The sequence below is a fragment of the Mesoplodon mirus genome, assembly GCF_964341445.2.
Source record: "Mesoplodon mirus genome assembly, chromosome: 8".
NCBI classification, from domain to species: domain Eukaryota; kingdom Metazoa; phylum Chordata; class Mammalia; order Artiodactyla; family Ziphiidae; genus Mesoplodon; species Mesoplodon mirus.
In genome coordinates this window covers 101,545,083-101,563,641 of record NC_138984.1, presented here as the reverse complement: position 1 = coordinate 101,563,641, position 18,559 = coordinate 101,545,083, and the positions used below count along the sequence as shown (strand labels likewise).

General features: G+C 38.0%; 1 protein-coding gene across 1 annotated transcript; it reads right to left on the bottom strand.

Moving 5' to 3' along the window:
• Nucleotides 1-12,070: 12,070 nt before the first annotated feature.
• LOC309809507 (AP-4 complex subunit epsilon-1-like) lies at nt 12,071-15,714 on the bottom strand (the record flags this gene model as incomplete). Its single annotated transcript, XM_082630627.1, is given in 6 exon segments — nt 12,071-13,734; nt 13,738-13,805; nt 13,808-15,161; nt 15,165-15,182; nt 15,186-15,465; nt 15,467-15,714. Coding segments are annotated over 6 exon segments (3,246 nt in total). The 3' UTR covers nt 12,071-12,456.
• Nucleotides 15,715-18,559: the final 2,845 nt, after the last annotated feature.

The window sequence follows — 18,559 nt, the reverse complement described above, 5'->3', positions numbered from 1 at the left end:
GCTTGGAAAACATATAATGCTGAAAGCACAGTTGAGGAAGCTACCCTCCTGTATCATTTTGTAGGGGTGGTCTATATTTTTCCCCTTTCAAAGGCAATTTGATAGTTCTTCTTCTTTTTTTTTTCTTTTTTGCATGCATGTCACAATTCTTTTCCTACTCATCTCTACTCCTTTCTTTATACTATTATTCCAAAAGACAAGACTGTTCATTATCTTTGTAAATTATGGTGATTAATACTTTAGATATTATGTCTAAAGCCGAGGGCTTTCAAGCCTAGTTTACTGTTTCTGTGTAATCTCCTTCATTCCACCAGGATGAGGACTCCACAAAAATCATGCACCCCAGAAATGAGCATAATTGAGGGGTAATGTCATCCGTGGCCAAATCACACAGGCACATACAGACACACACACACGGTGTTCTCTCATGTAATGTGTAAGCTCATTTATATCTTATGTGACAGGAAATAGTTTTATATCCCTAAGTGAAATAATGCATTTAGTAATTTGAGGGTGGGGATAGGGAAATATTATGTTTAATTGGAGTTGTCAGGTATGAGTCCCTTCCCTCAGAAATTAAAATTCTTTTCTGTTTTAAAAGAGATCTGATTTATAGTGCTTCAAACCATTGTCACTTAAATTTCCAATAGTGATTAAAATTCTTTTCTTTTAGGGCTTCCCTGGTGGTGCAGTTGTTGAGAGTCTGCCTGCCGATGCAGGGGACACAGGTTCGTGCCACGGTCCGGGAAGATCCCACATGCTGCAGAGTGGCTGGGCCTGTGAGCCATGGTGGCTGAGCTTGCGTGTTTGGAGCCTGTGCTCCGCAACGGGAGAGGCCACAACAGTGAGAGGCCCAAGTACAGCAAAAAAAAAAAAAATTCTTTTTCTTTTAAAATTAGAATTATCGATGTCTTGGCCTTTGAGAAGGGTTTCTTAGAAATAGGGCCTACATTTAAACTTTCTTCTTTAAAATGTGGTATTGGATGTTAACTTTGACACCATTCTGAGCACTGTTAACAATATCTGGAAAGTATTTTGAGAGATCAGTGGAAAGTTAAACATTCTAAATTTAACATGAATACACTTCTTTTTGATTTAGAAAATAAAATCAGATTTTTCAAAGTAAAAAAATAATGTATCTTATGAGACAGGAAGAATGCTGATCTGTGCAGATGCTTTTTAAAATTACAGGTGTTCTGTAGTAGAAGTAGACTTTGCAGTCCTAAAGACAGATGTATGTTCAAGTCCTAGCTTAACCACTCTAGTCTTGGAAAAGACAGTTGAATGCCTCTTCCACGGTTTTTCCATGTGGGCAGGTACATTGTAGAGTGGTTATGAAAACCAGAGATAATGCATGTACATTAATCAGCATGATACTAAAAGGTGATCAAGAAATAGAAGCTGTTGTTATCAGGGCATGGAAACTATGTCAGTCCAAAAATCAAAAGAATTGAATATTTGTTCTTATAGTATTATATATATATATATACACATATTACATATATGTGTGTATATATATATATATATATATATATATATATATATATATATATATATATATATATTAATACCATATTGACCTAGGATATGGTATGTAAGCCAGCTCTGGACAATGACATGTAAGATAAGTCTTCAGACCGAGGGTGGAAGAGAGTTCTGTGTAATATTTTCGTCTCAGAAAAACTGGAGTTTTATGAGGAAAAAGTCTCCTGCCATCTTGTCTGCTTGCCTCAAAAATGGTATTGGTGAGGAAAGATGTTGCCTGGAGCATAGCAGCCACATTAGACTTAGAGATGACAAGGTAAAAGGTTGTGGAGGACCAAATTATAAAATAGAGACAATTTGTTACACCAGGTTTGAACACGTCTGTCCTCTCAAACGTTCCATGGTTTCCCATCTCACTCCCTGGAAAAGACAAAGTCTCATGGCCTGCAAGACCCAGGTGAAATGTGCCAACCTTTCCATCTTACCTCTCAGGCTTCTCACTAGCTTCTTCTGCTCCAGACACACAACCCATCTTACTGTTTCTCGAATGTGCCAGGCATGCATTTGCATCAGAACCTTTGCATCTGCTGTTCCCATTGCCTGGAGTACCTTTCCCTCATAGGTATGCAAGATGCTCCCCCACTTGCTTCAGGCCTCTGCTCCAAGGTCACCTTCTCACACACAATCCTGTCTTTTAGGTTCTCAGCTTCTTTGTCCTCTTGCCTCTTGCCACTCTGCCTGGAAAACAAAACAAAAATAAACAAACCCTAGATCCTACATTCAGACTTCCTATTTAGATTAGTTGCTATGTTTGGTTCTCAATCTTAATCTACTATATAATTCTGTTGCAGGAGCCTAATCCTTCTATAGCATCAGAGAAGGACTTATGCTCACTTTTCCAAGCTCCCCTAACTGGTAGGGCCTGGATACACATGACCTTGTCTCAGCCACCAACCAGATGCAGCCACCTGGATCTTGAATCAGGAGTTAGTGTCACAAAGAAGTAGGGAGGAGGGAATTCAGGTCTTCAGTGCAGGCAGCAAGGTGTCTGCCCTATTGTGGGGAAGCAGGGGCTGTAGCATCCCTGGAGGGTCAGGAACAATGCCTCCCAGGCAGGCTGCCAGGAGACCTGAGGGTATTTTCTGTGGTCCTGGTTACCTTTCCTCTCTACATCGCTCCATGCTTCCCAAGCTTTGTTCTCCAGCTTTACTGGGGAATCTAAGAGTTCCCATTACCCTTCTAATACATTCAGACTAAGTTGGTTTCGATCACTTGGAACTGAGGATAATAATTGATACATAAATATTCTTGTGCCTAGTCTAGGAAGGTCTAAGGTGGAACTCTGGAACATGGATTCTGGAAAGATTCCCCTGGTGGTTCACATAGTCAACTAAATTTGTAGCTTCCTGGACAGGTGGCCTCTCAAGTCTTTTTCACTGTTGAAATTGTTTCAATTTCTGTTTTATGCTTCTTAGATCCAGATGAAATGCCCATTTTCAAGCTCCTTAGGAGCAGAATTAGACTTTGGTGAAAACTGTCACTTAGCCAAATGTCCTTTAAGGATCCCTTCACCTCACCTGTCTTCCATCCCATCTTCAGCTTTCTTGTACTCAGATGCTCACCTGCTTTCTCCTAGTGCAGAGGGCTCTCCTCCCTGCCCCCCTCCCCTACCCCAGCTCCTTCACCAGAAGCCCTGTTCAGGACAGAAGGGTTTGATAGCAAGCATTCCCTCTTTAGTGTGAATGTAAGCCTTTTTTTTTTTTCTCTCTTAAAAATATTTATATTTAGCTTTCTATTTCAATGTGGAAAAAATTTTATCCCTAGGAAAATGTGAACATCATAACAATAAAATGAATGGGTTTTATTTATGGATATAAAGTTTTATTCAGGAATTCAGGAGTTGGGAAGAATTTCTCTTATCCTAAACACATGTGAAGTAAGATTTCCTAAGATGGAGAATATAAATTACTCAATTTGAAACTGTTTTTAGATATTTCAATAGCTAAAATAGATAGATATTTAATAAAATAGATATTTCAATAGTTTGAAGAAATAAAGATTAGCTGTTTGTATTAATTCAGATTTTGATTTAAGATAAATGAATAAATATAACAAGGACATTTATTCTGGGTCAAACAGGCAAGGGTAAAATGACCTTTTATTGAACGTATCTAGATATGACACCAATACATAAATCTCCAGAAAAGACTGTGCTTCCCTTGATCATAGGGTCTCAGACTTGGAAAGGAACTGAAATGTTTCCAGATAAGCCTCTCACTCATTTAGAAGTTTTGTTGTTGTTTTTGTTTGTTTGTTTTTAACAAAGGATCTAGCAACTAGTGAATTTTGCCTTTGCATAGACATTACTACATACTTTGTTTCTTTACACCCTCACAATGGTCTTGTGAGGTAAGTAATATGCATTAAGTAATATACATTAGTCAGATGAAAACCCCGAGGTTCAGAAAGTTTAATCAGTTTATGATTACACAACTTGCTAGTATCAGAGCTGGAATTCAGATTCACATCCTGAAACAAAGTGTTTTCTACTACCTTTTGCAGTTACAATTTAAGAGAGAAATGTCCAGGAGTCACTCCTGGGAATTATGAGTTTCAAGGAATAAGACATTTGTGAGTAGAGGTCCTTGAGCCTTCACATATTTAATGATCTACTCTTCTGATGAGAAATTAAACCTTTTCCTTGATGACCAGGCTGTGAAGACACTTTGATCCTCTAGGAACAGCTTCGGAAAACTCGTACATATATACATATGCATTGCTTCTCACCCGAGATGAGTGTGTAGAAGGCTTTAGGACAGGGCTGCATTTCATTCGTCTCCCAACATATATCCCAGTGTCTGACTCAGAGATACCACTCAGTAAACATGCGTGGAGTCCCTCATAGCCAAAATCAGTATTCCAAGTAAGGAAAATAAAAGGTGTAAGGTGGTGTGTTGATGTCTTCCTGCCCTGTGCTTTCCCAGATCTGAAGGAATTTATGTCAGCACAGATCTTTCATTTACAGAATTCCATCCATGCTGTGTGTTCTGGTTCAGTCTTAGGAGATACGTAGAGTTTTGCAGAACAAGCACTACTTAAATAAAGTTGGGAAAGTAGGTGGGGAATCATCTCATTCCCTTTTCCTGGAGCAGTAGCTGACAATTCTTCAAAAGTTGAGAGATGCTTGAAACCCAATATATTGAAGTGAGATGTTAGGAACTTATTCTACTTGGAATCCTTCTTGACTTGATGAACAATTAAATTGTACTCTTACTTTGAAACTGCAGAATTGAGAGAGCCCAGTTGCTCTGAGCATCCTTCTTTAGAGTATCTTCTATGGCAACATTTTTGTAGGAAAGTAATTTCACCTTACTGTTGGAGAAATATGTTTTGTGGGGCATTATCCTTTTGAGGTAGGAGATAGATGGGCCCCAGGCTGAGCAGCTGCAACCAGTCTCCTGCTGACAATTTGGGATAAGATATCAGAGGACTAGAGTCCTGACTGAATAAAAACCACATTTTTCTCATTCTTGTGGTCAAGGGAATTTCCCAACCCATACATGCACAGAGAAGGTCCTCAGCAGTCAAAAGAGGGAGTGAGAGCATGCCAACCTTCCAGAAACCTTTACATTAGAATCCATCTTGGGTAAAGGATGCAGGTGCACACGGGAAGGGCCCTGAGTCAGACAAAATATGTGCATAAGCAAAATGATTGGCCAAGAGGGAACCCAGGAATCTGTCCCCATATAAGTAATTTAAGCCACCCTTATTGTGCACGACTTACTCCAAGTCTGCCCGTGTGTTATTCCACATGTACTTTGCTTCTAATAAATGCTTTATCTGCTTCACATCTGTCTGTTTGTTGAATTATTTCTTCATAGAAGACAAGGGCTGAGGTCTGCTTCAAGTCAACTCACCCTTTGCCTCCCCGAGATCACTTTGAAGACAATAAAGGACATTTTGTGAAGATACTAAAGATCATTTATAAAGTGATTTCCATTGAGAAGTCATTAGAGTGAACACAAGCTTCGGAGATAGGCAACCCTTTGTTCAAATCTTCCACTGACATTTACAAGTTAGGTAGTCTTTTCAGACAGTTTAGTCTTTCTGTATCTAATTTTCTGTATCCGTTAAGTTACAATAATGATATTTAACCTCACTGATATGCTAGAAAGATTAAAAGTGTTTATGTGCATATATAGTTGCTATATAATTCCTAAGATGTGCAATGCTTCACCAACATTGCTTCTTCACATTGTTGAGTAAAATAACATCAAATTGTTGATGTTATGTTATGGTTAGATAGAGATAAGACAGAAGGAGTGCCAATGACTTTGGGAAAGTCATTTAACCTCATAGAAACTTCAGGTGTCTCATCTGTTAATGACACTAATAGCTTTAGAATTTCATGGTTATCAGAGAAATTAAATCAGAGTGTGTCAGTCACCGAGAGACTGAAACAGAGAAGCATGTAAGGAAGACCTGATGTGAGCTTGCTAACTGTAGTCAAAGACATCACTGGTGACATTGAGAAACTCACTTTAAAACACATCAAGTCTTTCCGAGCATACATGCACGATCTAATGGAAAAGGTCCTGGTTAGGAAGCTAGATTTTCTTCAGAGTTATTTTGACTCTGTTCCTTAATCATATTTGTTGTGATCTTCTGCATGCAAAGGCTATAGTCATTCCACTAGCCATATATGTTTATGATACTGGAGAGTCGTATCTTGTCTTATCACAGAAAGAATTCAGAGACGAGACAGGGAGGTCAAGAAAGAAAAGTGAGGATTTATTCAAGTGATAGTATGCTCGCAAGGGGATAGTGGGCAGACTCAAGTGAGGAGCTGCCCTGAGTTTTCTTGGCAAGCAAGTCATGTGGGGTGTAGAAGTGAAGAGGTAGAGTATTCATTGGGGTGAATTTCTGATTTTCTTCCCAGCTCCACCTTCCCGAGGGGAGGAGGAATTTTTGCCCTTATTTACCCTTGATGGAAAGTGTCATGGCCTCGGTGCATAATGGGAAATTCTGATCTGCAAGGGTCATTTTTTGTAAGGTAAGCACATTATACAACAGGTTACACTTGGACAATGGAGATTCCCCCCTTTTCCCACCTTTCTTTGTCTGCCTCCAGGACCCTGATCACCCCAAAACATGTGGTTTCCTGTCAGTCTGGAGGTTCCTGCTTTTCTTTGTCTGTCCAAGGACCTCTGTTGTTTACAAGATGTGTGGTTTCCTGCCATTTGGCCTGTATCCCCTTTCTCTCCTCTTATCTAGATATCTGCCTGCTTTAACATTTATGTGGCATGGCTTAATATAAGTTCAAAACTGGACAATTGTCTCTGGGAAACTTAAGCTGAGCTTATCTCACTAGTGCTACTTCTTTAGTTACATTCTGAGTCAGCTTCTACCATCACATGAAGAAATTAAATTAAGGAACCTCTCTTACTGGATAAGGAAATGTCCATTTTATTAACTTATTACAATAGCCAATAAAGTAATAGATGCATTGAGCGGTGGCTGCCCTTTAATCCTCCACCTGAAAAATGGGGAACAGGTTTAGATATTTCTTTTAATGTAAGCATCTGCATAAACTTCCACACTATTTCTTTCAAGGTAGACAGAGATTGCAACTAAGAGTCTTGACCACAATTAGTATTGCCAAATATTATCATAAAAGTAATTTCTAGAGTAAGAGTGTTGAGAGTTTATAAAAATAGTCACATACAGTCTTGGTGTTTTATAAATATAAAAATAAACAGAACAGATTTTACAATTTTGGAGATACTTGAGAAACTTTAAAAAAAAAAACCACTGTAGTAGTTACAACCAAGCATTATAACTAAAATCTCCAGTCCAGCATGGACAGACAGTGCATCTTTTGAGCACATTTTTGTTGTTTTTTCATTTAATCTTGCTCATATCTAACTATCTCTAGCTACAAAACAGAAGCAAGAAGCACAGTAGCGTGAGCACAGGTTTTGAAGTCGGATGTCTTCTGAAATCTTGATCTGTTACCTAGTAACTGGGTAACTTTAGGTAAGTTATCTACACTTCAAAGCTTCAGTTTCTCTATCTATAGAATCAGAATAATAGTGATTATTGAAGAAGGTTTCTGTGTGGATCAAACAAGATGATGCATTTAATATTTTGAGCTCAGTGCTAGAATATAACAGCCCAACTACTATAAGTGTGATTAACATTTTTACTATGAAGCTAGTCATTGTGAAGAAGGAATTGATAGTGGAAGCAAAAGAAGAAGGAAGAGAAGTATAAAATTTATCTAGCCAATCTACAGGTCATTCAACCTCTTGGAACAAATATTAGTATAAGTACAAAAGTATATTATTACAAGGCCTACTATAGCTTTCTGTGTAAGAGGCCTTATTGACACTGTGACAGACACACACAAATGGATCATTCCACTTAATCTGTGAAAAGTAACCTGTAAAAAAACATTTGGGAGGAAGCTATGTTTTACATTTCTTCTGTGTTGCTCTATTACAGAGCTGGCATTCTGGTATTAGTGTGTTTTATTTGTAAGTAGTCAACATTTTCTTCATGTTAAAGATGATCTTATTTTGTTTTCAATGCTTTGATTCTTGTTAGCATTATAAACATCAGATATAACTAGGCAAATGAATTGTGTAGAATAAAGCCCTATTACAATTGCTCAAAGAAGACTATCTTCTCAGAATTCTGACTGCCTCACCAATCACAGATGGGGATGCCTTGGGATGCCATGGCCTGTCTGTTTTGCTGATGTGAATAAACCCATAAGCAGGTTTTAAGAGAAGAAGAAAAGATAATTCCTCAATTAAAAATGTATGGGGACCTTGAGCTTGGCAGATACAATTACTCAATTTGGAAAAGAGCCAAGATATCAAGGTTAACCATCATGCCTGAAAACACTATATATGTCTTGGGACATTTTTAATGATCACTTTCTTTCAGTATTTCAACATCCACTTACAATCCCAAAGCCCCCAAAGTGGGAAGCGCTAGATACAGTCATTCCAACCCAGTTTGACGGGGTCTGAAGCAACTCTTGCAGGTGGTTGAAATGCTTCAAAGACAAAGATGCTATGTTCTCAAGGACCATGGTCTCTCCAAGAAAATGAAAACTCCAATCTCAGATATGAGGCACCTTCTGGAAACCTACTCTCAAGTATTCAGAGAATGCTCTTGGCTATTTTCATTATTACAAGTGTGTCCAGGTAAGATGATGTGCGATGTCTCATTTGTAACTCCCCTAGGCTAGGCTTGGTAAGGGAGGATATCAAGGAAGAGCCCGTCTATCAGGCTCTGCTGTACACTCAGGTGGATCCAGAGGGACCTAGCTTCTTTATCCTGTCACCTTGTCATATAGGTTATGATGTTCAGACTCAAAAAGGCCACCTTGAGGAAGAATAGAGGGTATTCATCATTAGTCATATGAGGAATGTTCCATAGAACAAAATCAAAGTTCCTTACGGACATCAGAGGCTGAACTGAAAGTTATAATTAATCAGGAAAGGGAAAAGTAGGTACATTTCATCTGACAAACTACCTTGGGAGGATTATACTTGGCAAGTCATGACATTATAATCTGTGCAAGGCATTGAGATGCTGCTGTTTGATTTCAGGTGACCTTATGTGATTGAAGAAGGAAAATAATGAGCCTCACGAACTGCTAGCCAGAAAGAATAAGAAAAGGAAATACTGTTTGTGTTGATTATATCTATTGATTCTCCTGGGGAGACTCATAATATTTTCACCCAATTTTGCATGATGAGGTGTGGTGGCTGGCTTGTGCCAGGATCCCAGAGGACTGAATATTCACAGATGAGCTTCTACTGAGACAAAGGAAGACATGACATTTGGGAAATAAGGACTCCAGGGGCACTGCGCTGATCTCCAGGGAGAGTCAGAAAGACAGCAAATCCAGAGGGCCCAAAGCAGAAACTACACCAGGACAGAGAGCCAAGAATCTGCTCTCTGGAGATATGACAGTGGACATGCTGGGCTCCAGTAGGAGTGACAAAGACTGGTCCTGAGAGGACATGACTCTGAGGGTCACATAGCTGCAGAGGACTTCTGGTCAGGGATTGCAGGAATGCGCATTGCGGGCATGTTACTGAACTCAGGTTCTGCTGCTCACCCCTCAAAAGCCAATCATTCAAGAAGAAAGTGTCAGTAGAAAGGAAAGGTGCTTTAATCGAAAAGCTGGCAATCGGGGGAGATGGTGGACTTGTGCCCAGAGACGAACTCCCAAGACTCTATTCAGCTATGACGGTTTTTAAAGGGAAGAAAGGATCAGTGACTCATCGAGGCAGGAGGTTGGGTTCTGCATCCTTCTCCATTGCGTCCAGACTGGCTGACTCTCTCTTCAGATGTTATCTTGCCCACGTGATCTGTCTACAGGATACCTTGGGGGGAGGTGTTGGGGGTAGAGAGCTAGTCATTTTTTAACTGCTTAATTCTTCATTCTTCTTTTTATCTAGGAAAATAATCAACAGGCTAGACAAGGCATGGTGTGCATTCAGGAGAGCATGTCAGGAGTTAGTTTCAATTGCTTAGTGATCTCATTTCTGTAATTAGGTCCTTTTAAGGTTAGAGGGAAACAGAAATGGGCAAACAGGAAACAGGCAAAAGAGCTGCTTTCAGGCACTTCAACTTGGCTTAATATTAGAACCTATGGATAAAATAAGGTAACTGCCTACTCAGCCCTGTGTGGTAGGTAAATAGATAAAAATTCTTTGTTAACATTTATTTTTCATATACAGCATTATTTTTAAGTTTTCCAATTCCAGGAAGATTTTAAACTTCAGTTAACATCAAAGAATATGAGCATCCTTTTAGCAGCAAACGAAAAATATACTACAGGTTTTTCAGACAATTGCACAGAAAGTAGGAGATTCATTTAATCACTCCAATCCCCCAAATTATTTCAAAGTTCTCATTTTCATTTTCTTTCTGTAAATATGTACTGTTACATACTTTTAAAATCACCATCTGAAAGAAAATTGCAAGCATCAAGTGAACCAGACATCCAATTTTTAGATTCAATATTTGCTTAAATTACAGATGGTCACATATTTGGTTAGAAAAAAAAATTAGTATCTGCCTCTGAGGCATCACTAAATCTATTTTCTTCCCTGGTTTCTGTTATGGCTTCATACTAAGATTCATTCTCTGTCTAGCTCATTCTAGTGGATAGATTGGTTTGACAATAGAGCCGTTTACATAAATAAGAATTAATTATTTCCGAAGAGGAAATATTTTGGATCTTCTTCCTCAGTTCCATGTTATGAAAATAAAGAACAAGTTATATTTCAAGTCTGAACTAGATATCAGTTTTTTTTAACACCTTTATTGGAGTATAATTGTTTTACATTGTTGTGTTAGCTTCTGCTTTATAACAAAGTGAATCAGCTATATGTGTACATATATCCCCATATCCTCCCCCTCTTGTGTCTCTCTCCCACCCTCCATATCCCACCCTTCTAGGTGGATGCAAAAACACCGATCAGATCTCCCTGTGCTATGCAGCTGCTTCCCACTAGCTATCTATTTTACATTTGGTAGTGTATATATGTCCGTGCCACTCCCTCACAGCATCCCAGCTTACCCTTCCCCCTCTCCTTGTCCTCAAGTCCATTCTCTATGTCTGAGACTTTATTACTGTCCTGCCCCCATGTTCTTTAGAACCATTTTTGTTTTTTTCGGTTTCCATATAAATGTGTTAGAATACAGTATTTGTTTTTCTCTCTCTGTCTTACTTCACTCTGTATGACGGACTCTAGGTCCATCCACCTCACTACAAATAACACAATTTCATTTCTTTTTATGGCTGAGTAATGTTCCATTGTATATATGCCACATATTCTTTATCCATTCATCTATCAATGGACACTTAGGTTGCTTTCATGTCCTGGCTATTGTAAATAAAGCTGCAATGAACATTGTGGACCATGACTCCTTTTGAATTATGGCTTTCTTGGGGTATATGCTTAGTATTGGGATTGCTGGGTCATAGGGTAATTCTATTTTTATTTTTTTAAGGAACCTCCATACAGTTCTCCATAGTGGCTGTATCAATTTACATTCCCACCAAGGGGGTTCCCTTTTCTCCATACCCTCTCCAACATTTATTGTTTGTAGATTTTTTGATGATGGTCATTCTGACTGGTGTGAGGTGATACCTCATTGTAGTTTTGATCTGCATTTCTCTAATGATTAGTGATGTTGAGCATCCTTTCATGTATTTGTTGGCAATCTGTATATCTTCTTTGGGGAAATGTCTTGGTCTTCTGCCCATTTTTGGATTGTGATTTTTTTTTTTTGACTCAAACACAGATTTATTTGTACACCCATGTTCAGGGCAGCGTTATTCACAATAGCCAAAAGATGGAAACAAACACAGTGTCTGTCAAAATATTAATGGATAAACCAATGTGGTACATTCGTAAAATGGAACAATATTCAGCCTTAAAAAGGAAGGAAATTTTGACACATAACATAGATGAACCTTGAAGACATTAAGACAAGTGAAATAAGCCAGTCACAAAAGGACAAATATTGTATGATTCTACTTAGATGAGGTAACTAGAGTAGTCAAATTCATAGAGACAGAAAATAGAGTGGTGTTTGCAAAGGGCTGGAGAGGGAGGGGCAATGGGGAGTTAGTGTTTAATGGGTACAGTTTTACTTAGGAAAGAGGAAAAAGTTCTGGAGATGATGGTGGCAATGGCTGCATAACATGAATGTATTTAGTGCCACTAATCTGTACATTTAAAAATGGTGAAAATGGTAAATTTCATTATGTATATTTTACCACACAAAACATTCTTTAATAAAGTCTGAACAACACACTTATCTGAAAGATACTCATAACATGAAATACAGCTCTAAGAAATCTGACACTTACAAGAGTTGATTTGTTTTCTGATTGTAAGAAAGCCCCTATAAACACAAGATTGCCTTTTTAGAACACTACAAACCTATAATGTCAACAACATGAAGTCTTAGTTCCTGTTGCAGGGCCTTTAAGGTAGAAGGCAGAGCAGCTTGTGATTCTGGCATCTTCACATTTTGTTTCACATCATTTGCGAAGGATAACCAGAGTTTACCAAAGTCTTCAGTCGAGATTTTTAATGGCCCAATGAAATCTAATAGTGATAAGTTTACTGAAAATTCGAGCTGAACAGAATGAGTATCCATCACTTGATAATTTATAAAACCAGAAAGATTCCCTTCTGTAAAAGGTTTTTCCATCTGCACACTGTATTGAAAGTTTTTGGTGCTTTCTGCTTCTATTACAGGCAAGCAGTATCCAGGTTGCTCAGTGATCTTTAAATTTTCTGTAGGAGCAATTTCTAAGTTAGCACTTTTCAGTTCTGAAACACTCTTATTAAAAACTGACCAGACCATCAACAAACACTCATCTTTCCAAATTTTGTAAGAAGACACTGATATGGTTTCATTATTACAGACCTCCATAAGATCTGAATGCATGTGTTCAGTAGTTTCTTCCAGCAAAGAAGCAGCTAAAGAGATTTCATTGGCAACTGAGGCTGCAGTGGACTGAGGAGTGTGAAAAACTTCCATGTTGTTACCAGCAAACAAAGAGGGTGTAGACAGCCTGCAATTTGAGATTTTCTCAACCAAGGGCAGTTCTGTGAGTGACTCAGAATCTAAAAGTTCTGAATTAAGAGAAAATTTCTTTACTTCTTTGTCTCCTCTATCCTGCAAATGATCCAAATAATAGTCTTCTTCATAAGTCACATTTGATGAAGAACTAAAGGAAGAACGGGTCATATTTTGAGCAGTGGTTGTTTGCCCACTTTTGGTTTCCTTGACTTTTGATTTCCTTCTGAACTTGTGAGAAAGGGTATCTACTTTTCCTAGCAAATTGATTGTACTTTCTGATCCTAGTCCAACAAATAGTGATGATGCCAGCAGCTGCTTTTCTTTCTTTTCTTTAGATTGGGTAAGGGCTTGAGATTGATCGGTTTTTGTTATACTTTGATCTACATTTTCCATTATTATATTCACTTGAGGGACTGGCAGAGCTTCTGTTTCATCACCAGTTTTGCTTTCCTTCTTGGGAAGATAGCCCTCTTTCCCCCACAATTTCTTTACACCTTCCAGCTTCAAGCTATTTGTCTCTTTTAGCCCGGTCTCTTTACTATTCCCAGATATATCTGAACCAAGAGAAATGCCAGCAGGAGACTGTCGTCCAGAGAAGCCAGATGAAGAAAAGGAGAGTCCTTATGGTTCAAAACTGAGAACTTTTTCCTGAGAAAGCTTTTCCTCCTGCCGTTGGTGGTGAGGTTTGTAAGTGCTGCCCCCTGACTTAGTTCTTCAGCCACAAAACCATCCAGAAAAGATAAGGAAGTATCTACCACCATGTCTTCACAACTCTTATCAACTGGAAGCAAGCCTTTCATAAATTTCACATTCTCATGCAAATGTTTTAATTCAAATGCATGCTGTCTCAAACAAATATCCAAAGATGTGGTAAATTCTTGGCTTAATCTCTCAACTATACTAGAAGAGTGTACTTGAGGTGTCAACTTGGTCACAGCAGCAATTATCCAGGCTTTTGTTTCTGAAGAAATGGAGTCACTCCTAAGTAACTTGTAGAGCTTGGTTATAACTTCCTCTGGCGTTTCCTTATCTAAGAGGTAGGAATACTCCCCTAAAACCCAACTCATAACTTGAAGAAATCTCTGTGGGTAGAACACATTTTCCACATCTAGTAAAGTGAAATAAGACTGAACTGCATAGAGTCTTAATTGTTGATTTTCTGTTTCATCATCAAAACCTTCTGCTAGCAGTCTCATAAAGTTATTGGGAATATCAGGATGCATAACATCTCCTCCCACTGAAAATACAGCATTCATTGTCTGAATAAACCAGGCATGATCAGGGGCATATTTCTCAGCCAGCTCAGCTATTTTGCCAACTAAATTGACAATAATATATTCTTCTTTGCTCTGATGTAAATATTCAAGCATTTTCTGGACAATCACTGTTATATTCTGTGCATTAGTAATTCTGTAAAGAAGTTCCAGAGTCTCTCTTTTAATAATAGGATCAGGATGGTCTAAGCATTCAATTATTTTCATCTGGTATTGAAGAGCCAGAGTGGGATCCTGTTGGATAACATAGGTAAGAGCCTTCAATCCTAAATAATTGAGATTTATTTTAGGTGACAAAACAAATTTTCCAATGCACTTGGCAGCCTTCTCAAGTAATTCCGATTTAGGATAAATAGAATAGACTGTATGTACACATTCAAACAGAATAGCATATGTGACATTGTGATTTAACTCAGCTCTTTGTAAGGATTCATCGAGAGCATCATACATTAATTCACTTGTCCTTTGATCATCTTTTCCTAGAAGTCCTAGTATTCTCAACAGCTGAATTTGTAACCATGGTGCTGGTACACTGTGGTAATTAAAATCTACGGGGAGTTTTCCTCCAACCACTTGCTTCAAAATTGTTACAAAACTCCCAGTCAAGTCTTTATATGCAGATGAATTCTCCTTAATCATCCTAAGGTATATGTGCAAGGAAGCAGTCATGACCCCAACATCTCTGTCACAAAGTACTTTCCGAAACTTAATATGGATATGCTGTACCTGATTAGGAGCGATGAGATAGAATTTAAATGCTAGGACAGCTTTTCTTCATATAATCTCCTTAGAATGTTAAAGTTTATCTTCTATTAATGGAAGAACAGCTTGAATCATTTCTCGAGGGAAAATCTGACTGACGATAGTAAGTGCCATACATACTTCTACTAGGTTAGTGTTCTGCAAGTCCTTTACAACTGTATTCACAAGGAGAATCAACAGTTCATGACTTTCATGTAGAAATAAAGAAACAGCCAAATAACCTACTCTATTTTCTAAAAGGTTTCCTTGTTGTGCCAACTTGATTGCATGTATGTAACCAAAGGAAGCATCATATCCAAGCATTTCACAATATATGTCTCACCATATATTCCTTCATTATTTTCAGAGTTGTAGTAGGAGCAGAAACAGTTGCTTTCAGATTATTCACTTCCTGCTGGATTAATTTCTCTTCCTCATGCTTGGAGGTGAGTGCAGTGATGCCACGGACCAGGCCGCCCAGTTGGGAGGAGAAGGACGCCTTGGCGGCCGCGGGCCCACTAGCTGACTGGTTCTTCAAGAAGAGTCCCGGCAGCGCCGTTAGCATCTTCTCCACAATGTCGCTCATCACTGCCGCTGCCACCTGTGCTCCGGTTGCCGCCTGGCCTCATGCCCAGGCCCTGCTCCGTCACCTCCCCTGATTGTTTTTTTCATATTAAGCTGCATGAGCTTCTTGGAACGTTTGGAGATTAATCCTTTGTCAGTTGCTTCATTTGTAAATATTTTCTCCCATTTTTTTTTCTTGAAAGTTTGAAAGTGAAAATTTAATAGTCAAGAATTCTGGTATTTCAATAAAATCTGAGAAAAATATACATTTTAAATGTTTATACAGTGCTCATAACTACCTTTAACTCCCATATTATCTCTATTTGTTTTATAAGTGGCAAAATTTTATAAAGACAATAACTCTGTAGTAATAAAAATCTGGTTTGAAACACTGCTCCTCCCCTTACTTAGTTCTGCTCAGTTAGAAAGACTATTTACTGGTCTTAGAGTTTGTTTCCTTATATATAAAACAAGGTTGTAATACCCATTTTAAAGACCTGTTTTGAGGATCAAATGAAATAACATATTTAAAACACCTGGCACACAATACATGCTAAATAAGTGTTAGTTCCCCTATTCTGCCTTCACCGCAGAATAACATTTTTTCTTAAATCACTTCCAAAGTGGAATAAATAGATAATGGATGACCCTGAATGTCTCTGGGTATTTCATTAGTCCTTGACATTGTCATGTCCTCTTATCAGTATGTTGACTTGCCCAGAGTTAGGCTTCAAACAGTGATTGAGTTCATTGGAATCCATCCTCTAATCTTCTTTCCTTGATCACAGCTTAATGACATTTTCTAGGTATCAGCCCACTCGATTTGCCCTGAAACTGCTTGTTTTACAATAATCAAACAGCTTCACTCACTGCTCTTTAACCAAAGATACGTTGAGTATTTTTTAAAATTTAATTTTACTTATTTTTTATACCACAGGTTCTTAATATTCATCAATTTTATACACATCAGTGTACACATGTCAATCCCAATCGCCCAACTCATCAAACCACCACCACACTCCCCTGCAGATTTCCCTGCTTGGTGGCCATACGTTTGTTCTCTACAGCTGTGTCTCAATTTCTGTCCAGCAAACTGGTTCATCTGTACAATTTTTCTAGGTTCCACATATATGCATTAATATATGATATTTGTTTTTCTCTTTCTGACTTACTTCACTCTGGATGACAGTCTCTAGATCCATAAACGTCTCAACAAATGACCCAATATCGTTCCTTTTTATGGTTGAGTAATATTCCACTGTATATATGTACTATATCTTCTTTATCCATTAATCGGTAGATGGACACTAAGGTTGCTTCCATGACCTGGCTATTGTAAATAGTGCTGCAATGAACATTGGGGTGTATGTGTCTTTTTGAATTATGGTTTTCTCTGGGTATATGCCCAGTAGTGGGTTTGCTGGATCATATGGTAATTCTATTTTTAGTTTTTTGAGGAACCTTCATACTGTTCTCCATAGTGTCTGTATCAATTTACATTCCCACCAACAGTGCAAGAGGGTTCCCTTTTTTTCCACACCCTCTCCAGCATTTGTTGTTTGTAGAATTTCTGATGATGCCCATTCTGACTGGTGTGACATGATACCTCATTGTAGTTTTGATTTGTATTTCTCTACAATTAGTGATGTTGAGCAGCTTTTCAATTGTTTCTTGGTCATTTGTATGTCTTCTTTGGAGAAATGTCTATTTAGGAGTTCTGCCCATTTTTGGATTGGGTTGTTTGTTTTTTTAATATTGAGGTGCATGAGCTGTTTATATATTTTGGAGATTAATCCTTTGTCCTGTGATTCATTTGCAAATATTTTCTCCCTTTCTCAGGGTTGTCTTCTTGCCTTGTTTATGGTTTCCTTTGTTGTGCAAAAGCTTTGAAGTTTCATTAGGTCCCATTTGTTTATTTTTGTTTTTATTTCCATTACTCTGGGAGGTGGATCAAAAAAGATCTTGATGTAATTTATGCCAAAGAGTGTTCTTTCCATGTTTTCCTCCAAGAATTTTATAGTGTCCAGTCATACATTTAGGTCTTTAAACTATTTTGATTTTATCTTTGTGTATAGTGTTAGGGAGTGTTCAAATTTCATTTTTTTTTAAATGTAACTGTCCTGTTTTCCCAGCACCACTTATTGAAGAAGCTGTCTTTTCTCCATTGTATATCCTTGCCTCATTTGTCATAGATTAGTTCACCATAGGTGCATGACCTTATCTCTGGGCTTTCTATCTTGTTCTATTTTTTCTGTTTTTGTGCCAGTACCATATTGTCTTGATTACTGTAGCTTTGTAGTATAGTCTGAAGTCAGGGAGTCTGATTCCTCTAGCTCCATTTTTTTTTTCCCTCAAGACTGCTTTGGCTATTTGGGTTCTTTTGTGTCTCCATACAGATTTTAAGGCTTTTTGTTCTAGCTCTGTAAAAATTGCCATTGATAATTTGATAGGAATTGCATTGAATCTGTAGATTGCTTTGGGTAGTAGAGTCATTTTCACAACATTGATTCTTCCAATCCAAGAGCATGGTATATCTCTCCAACTGTTGGTATCATCTTTAATTTCCTTCATCAGTGTCTTATAGTTTTCTGGATACAGGTCTTTTGTCTCCCTAGGTAGGTTTATTCCTAGGTATTTTATTATTTTTGTTGCAATGGTAAATGGGAGAGTTTCTTTAATTTCTCTTTCAGATTTTTCATCATTAGTGTATAGGAATGCAAGAAATTTCTGTGAAATAATTTTGTATACTGCAACTTTACCAAATTCATTGATTAGCTCTAGTAGTTTTCTGGTGGCATCTTTAGGATTCTCTATGTATAATATCATACCATATGCAAACAGTGACAGTTTTACTTCTTATTTTCCAA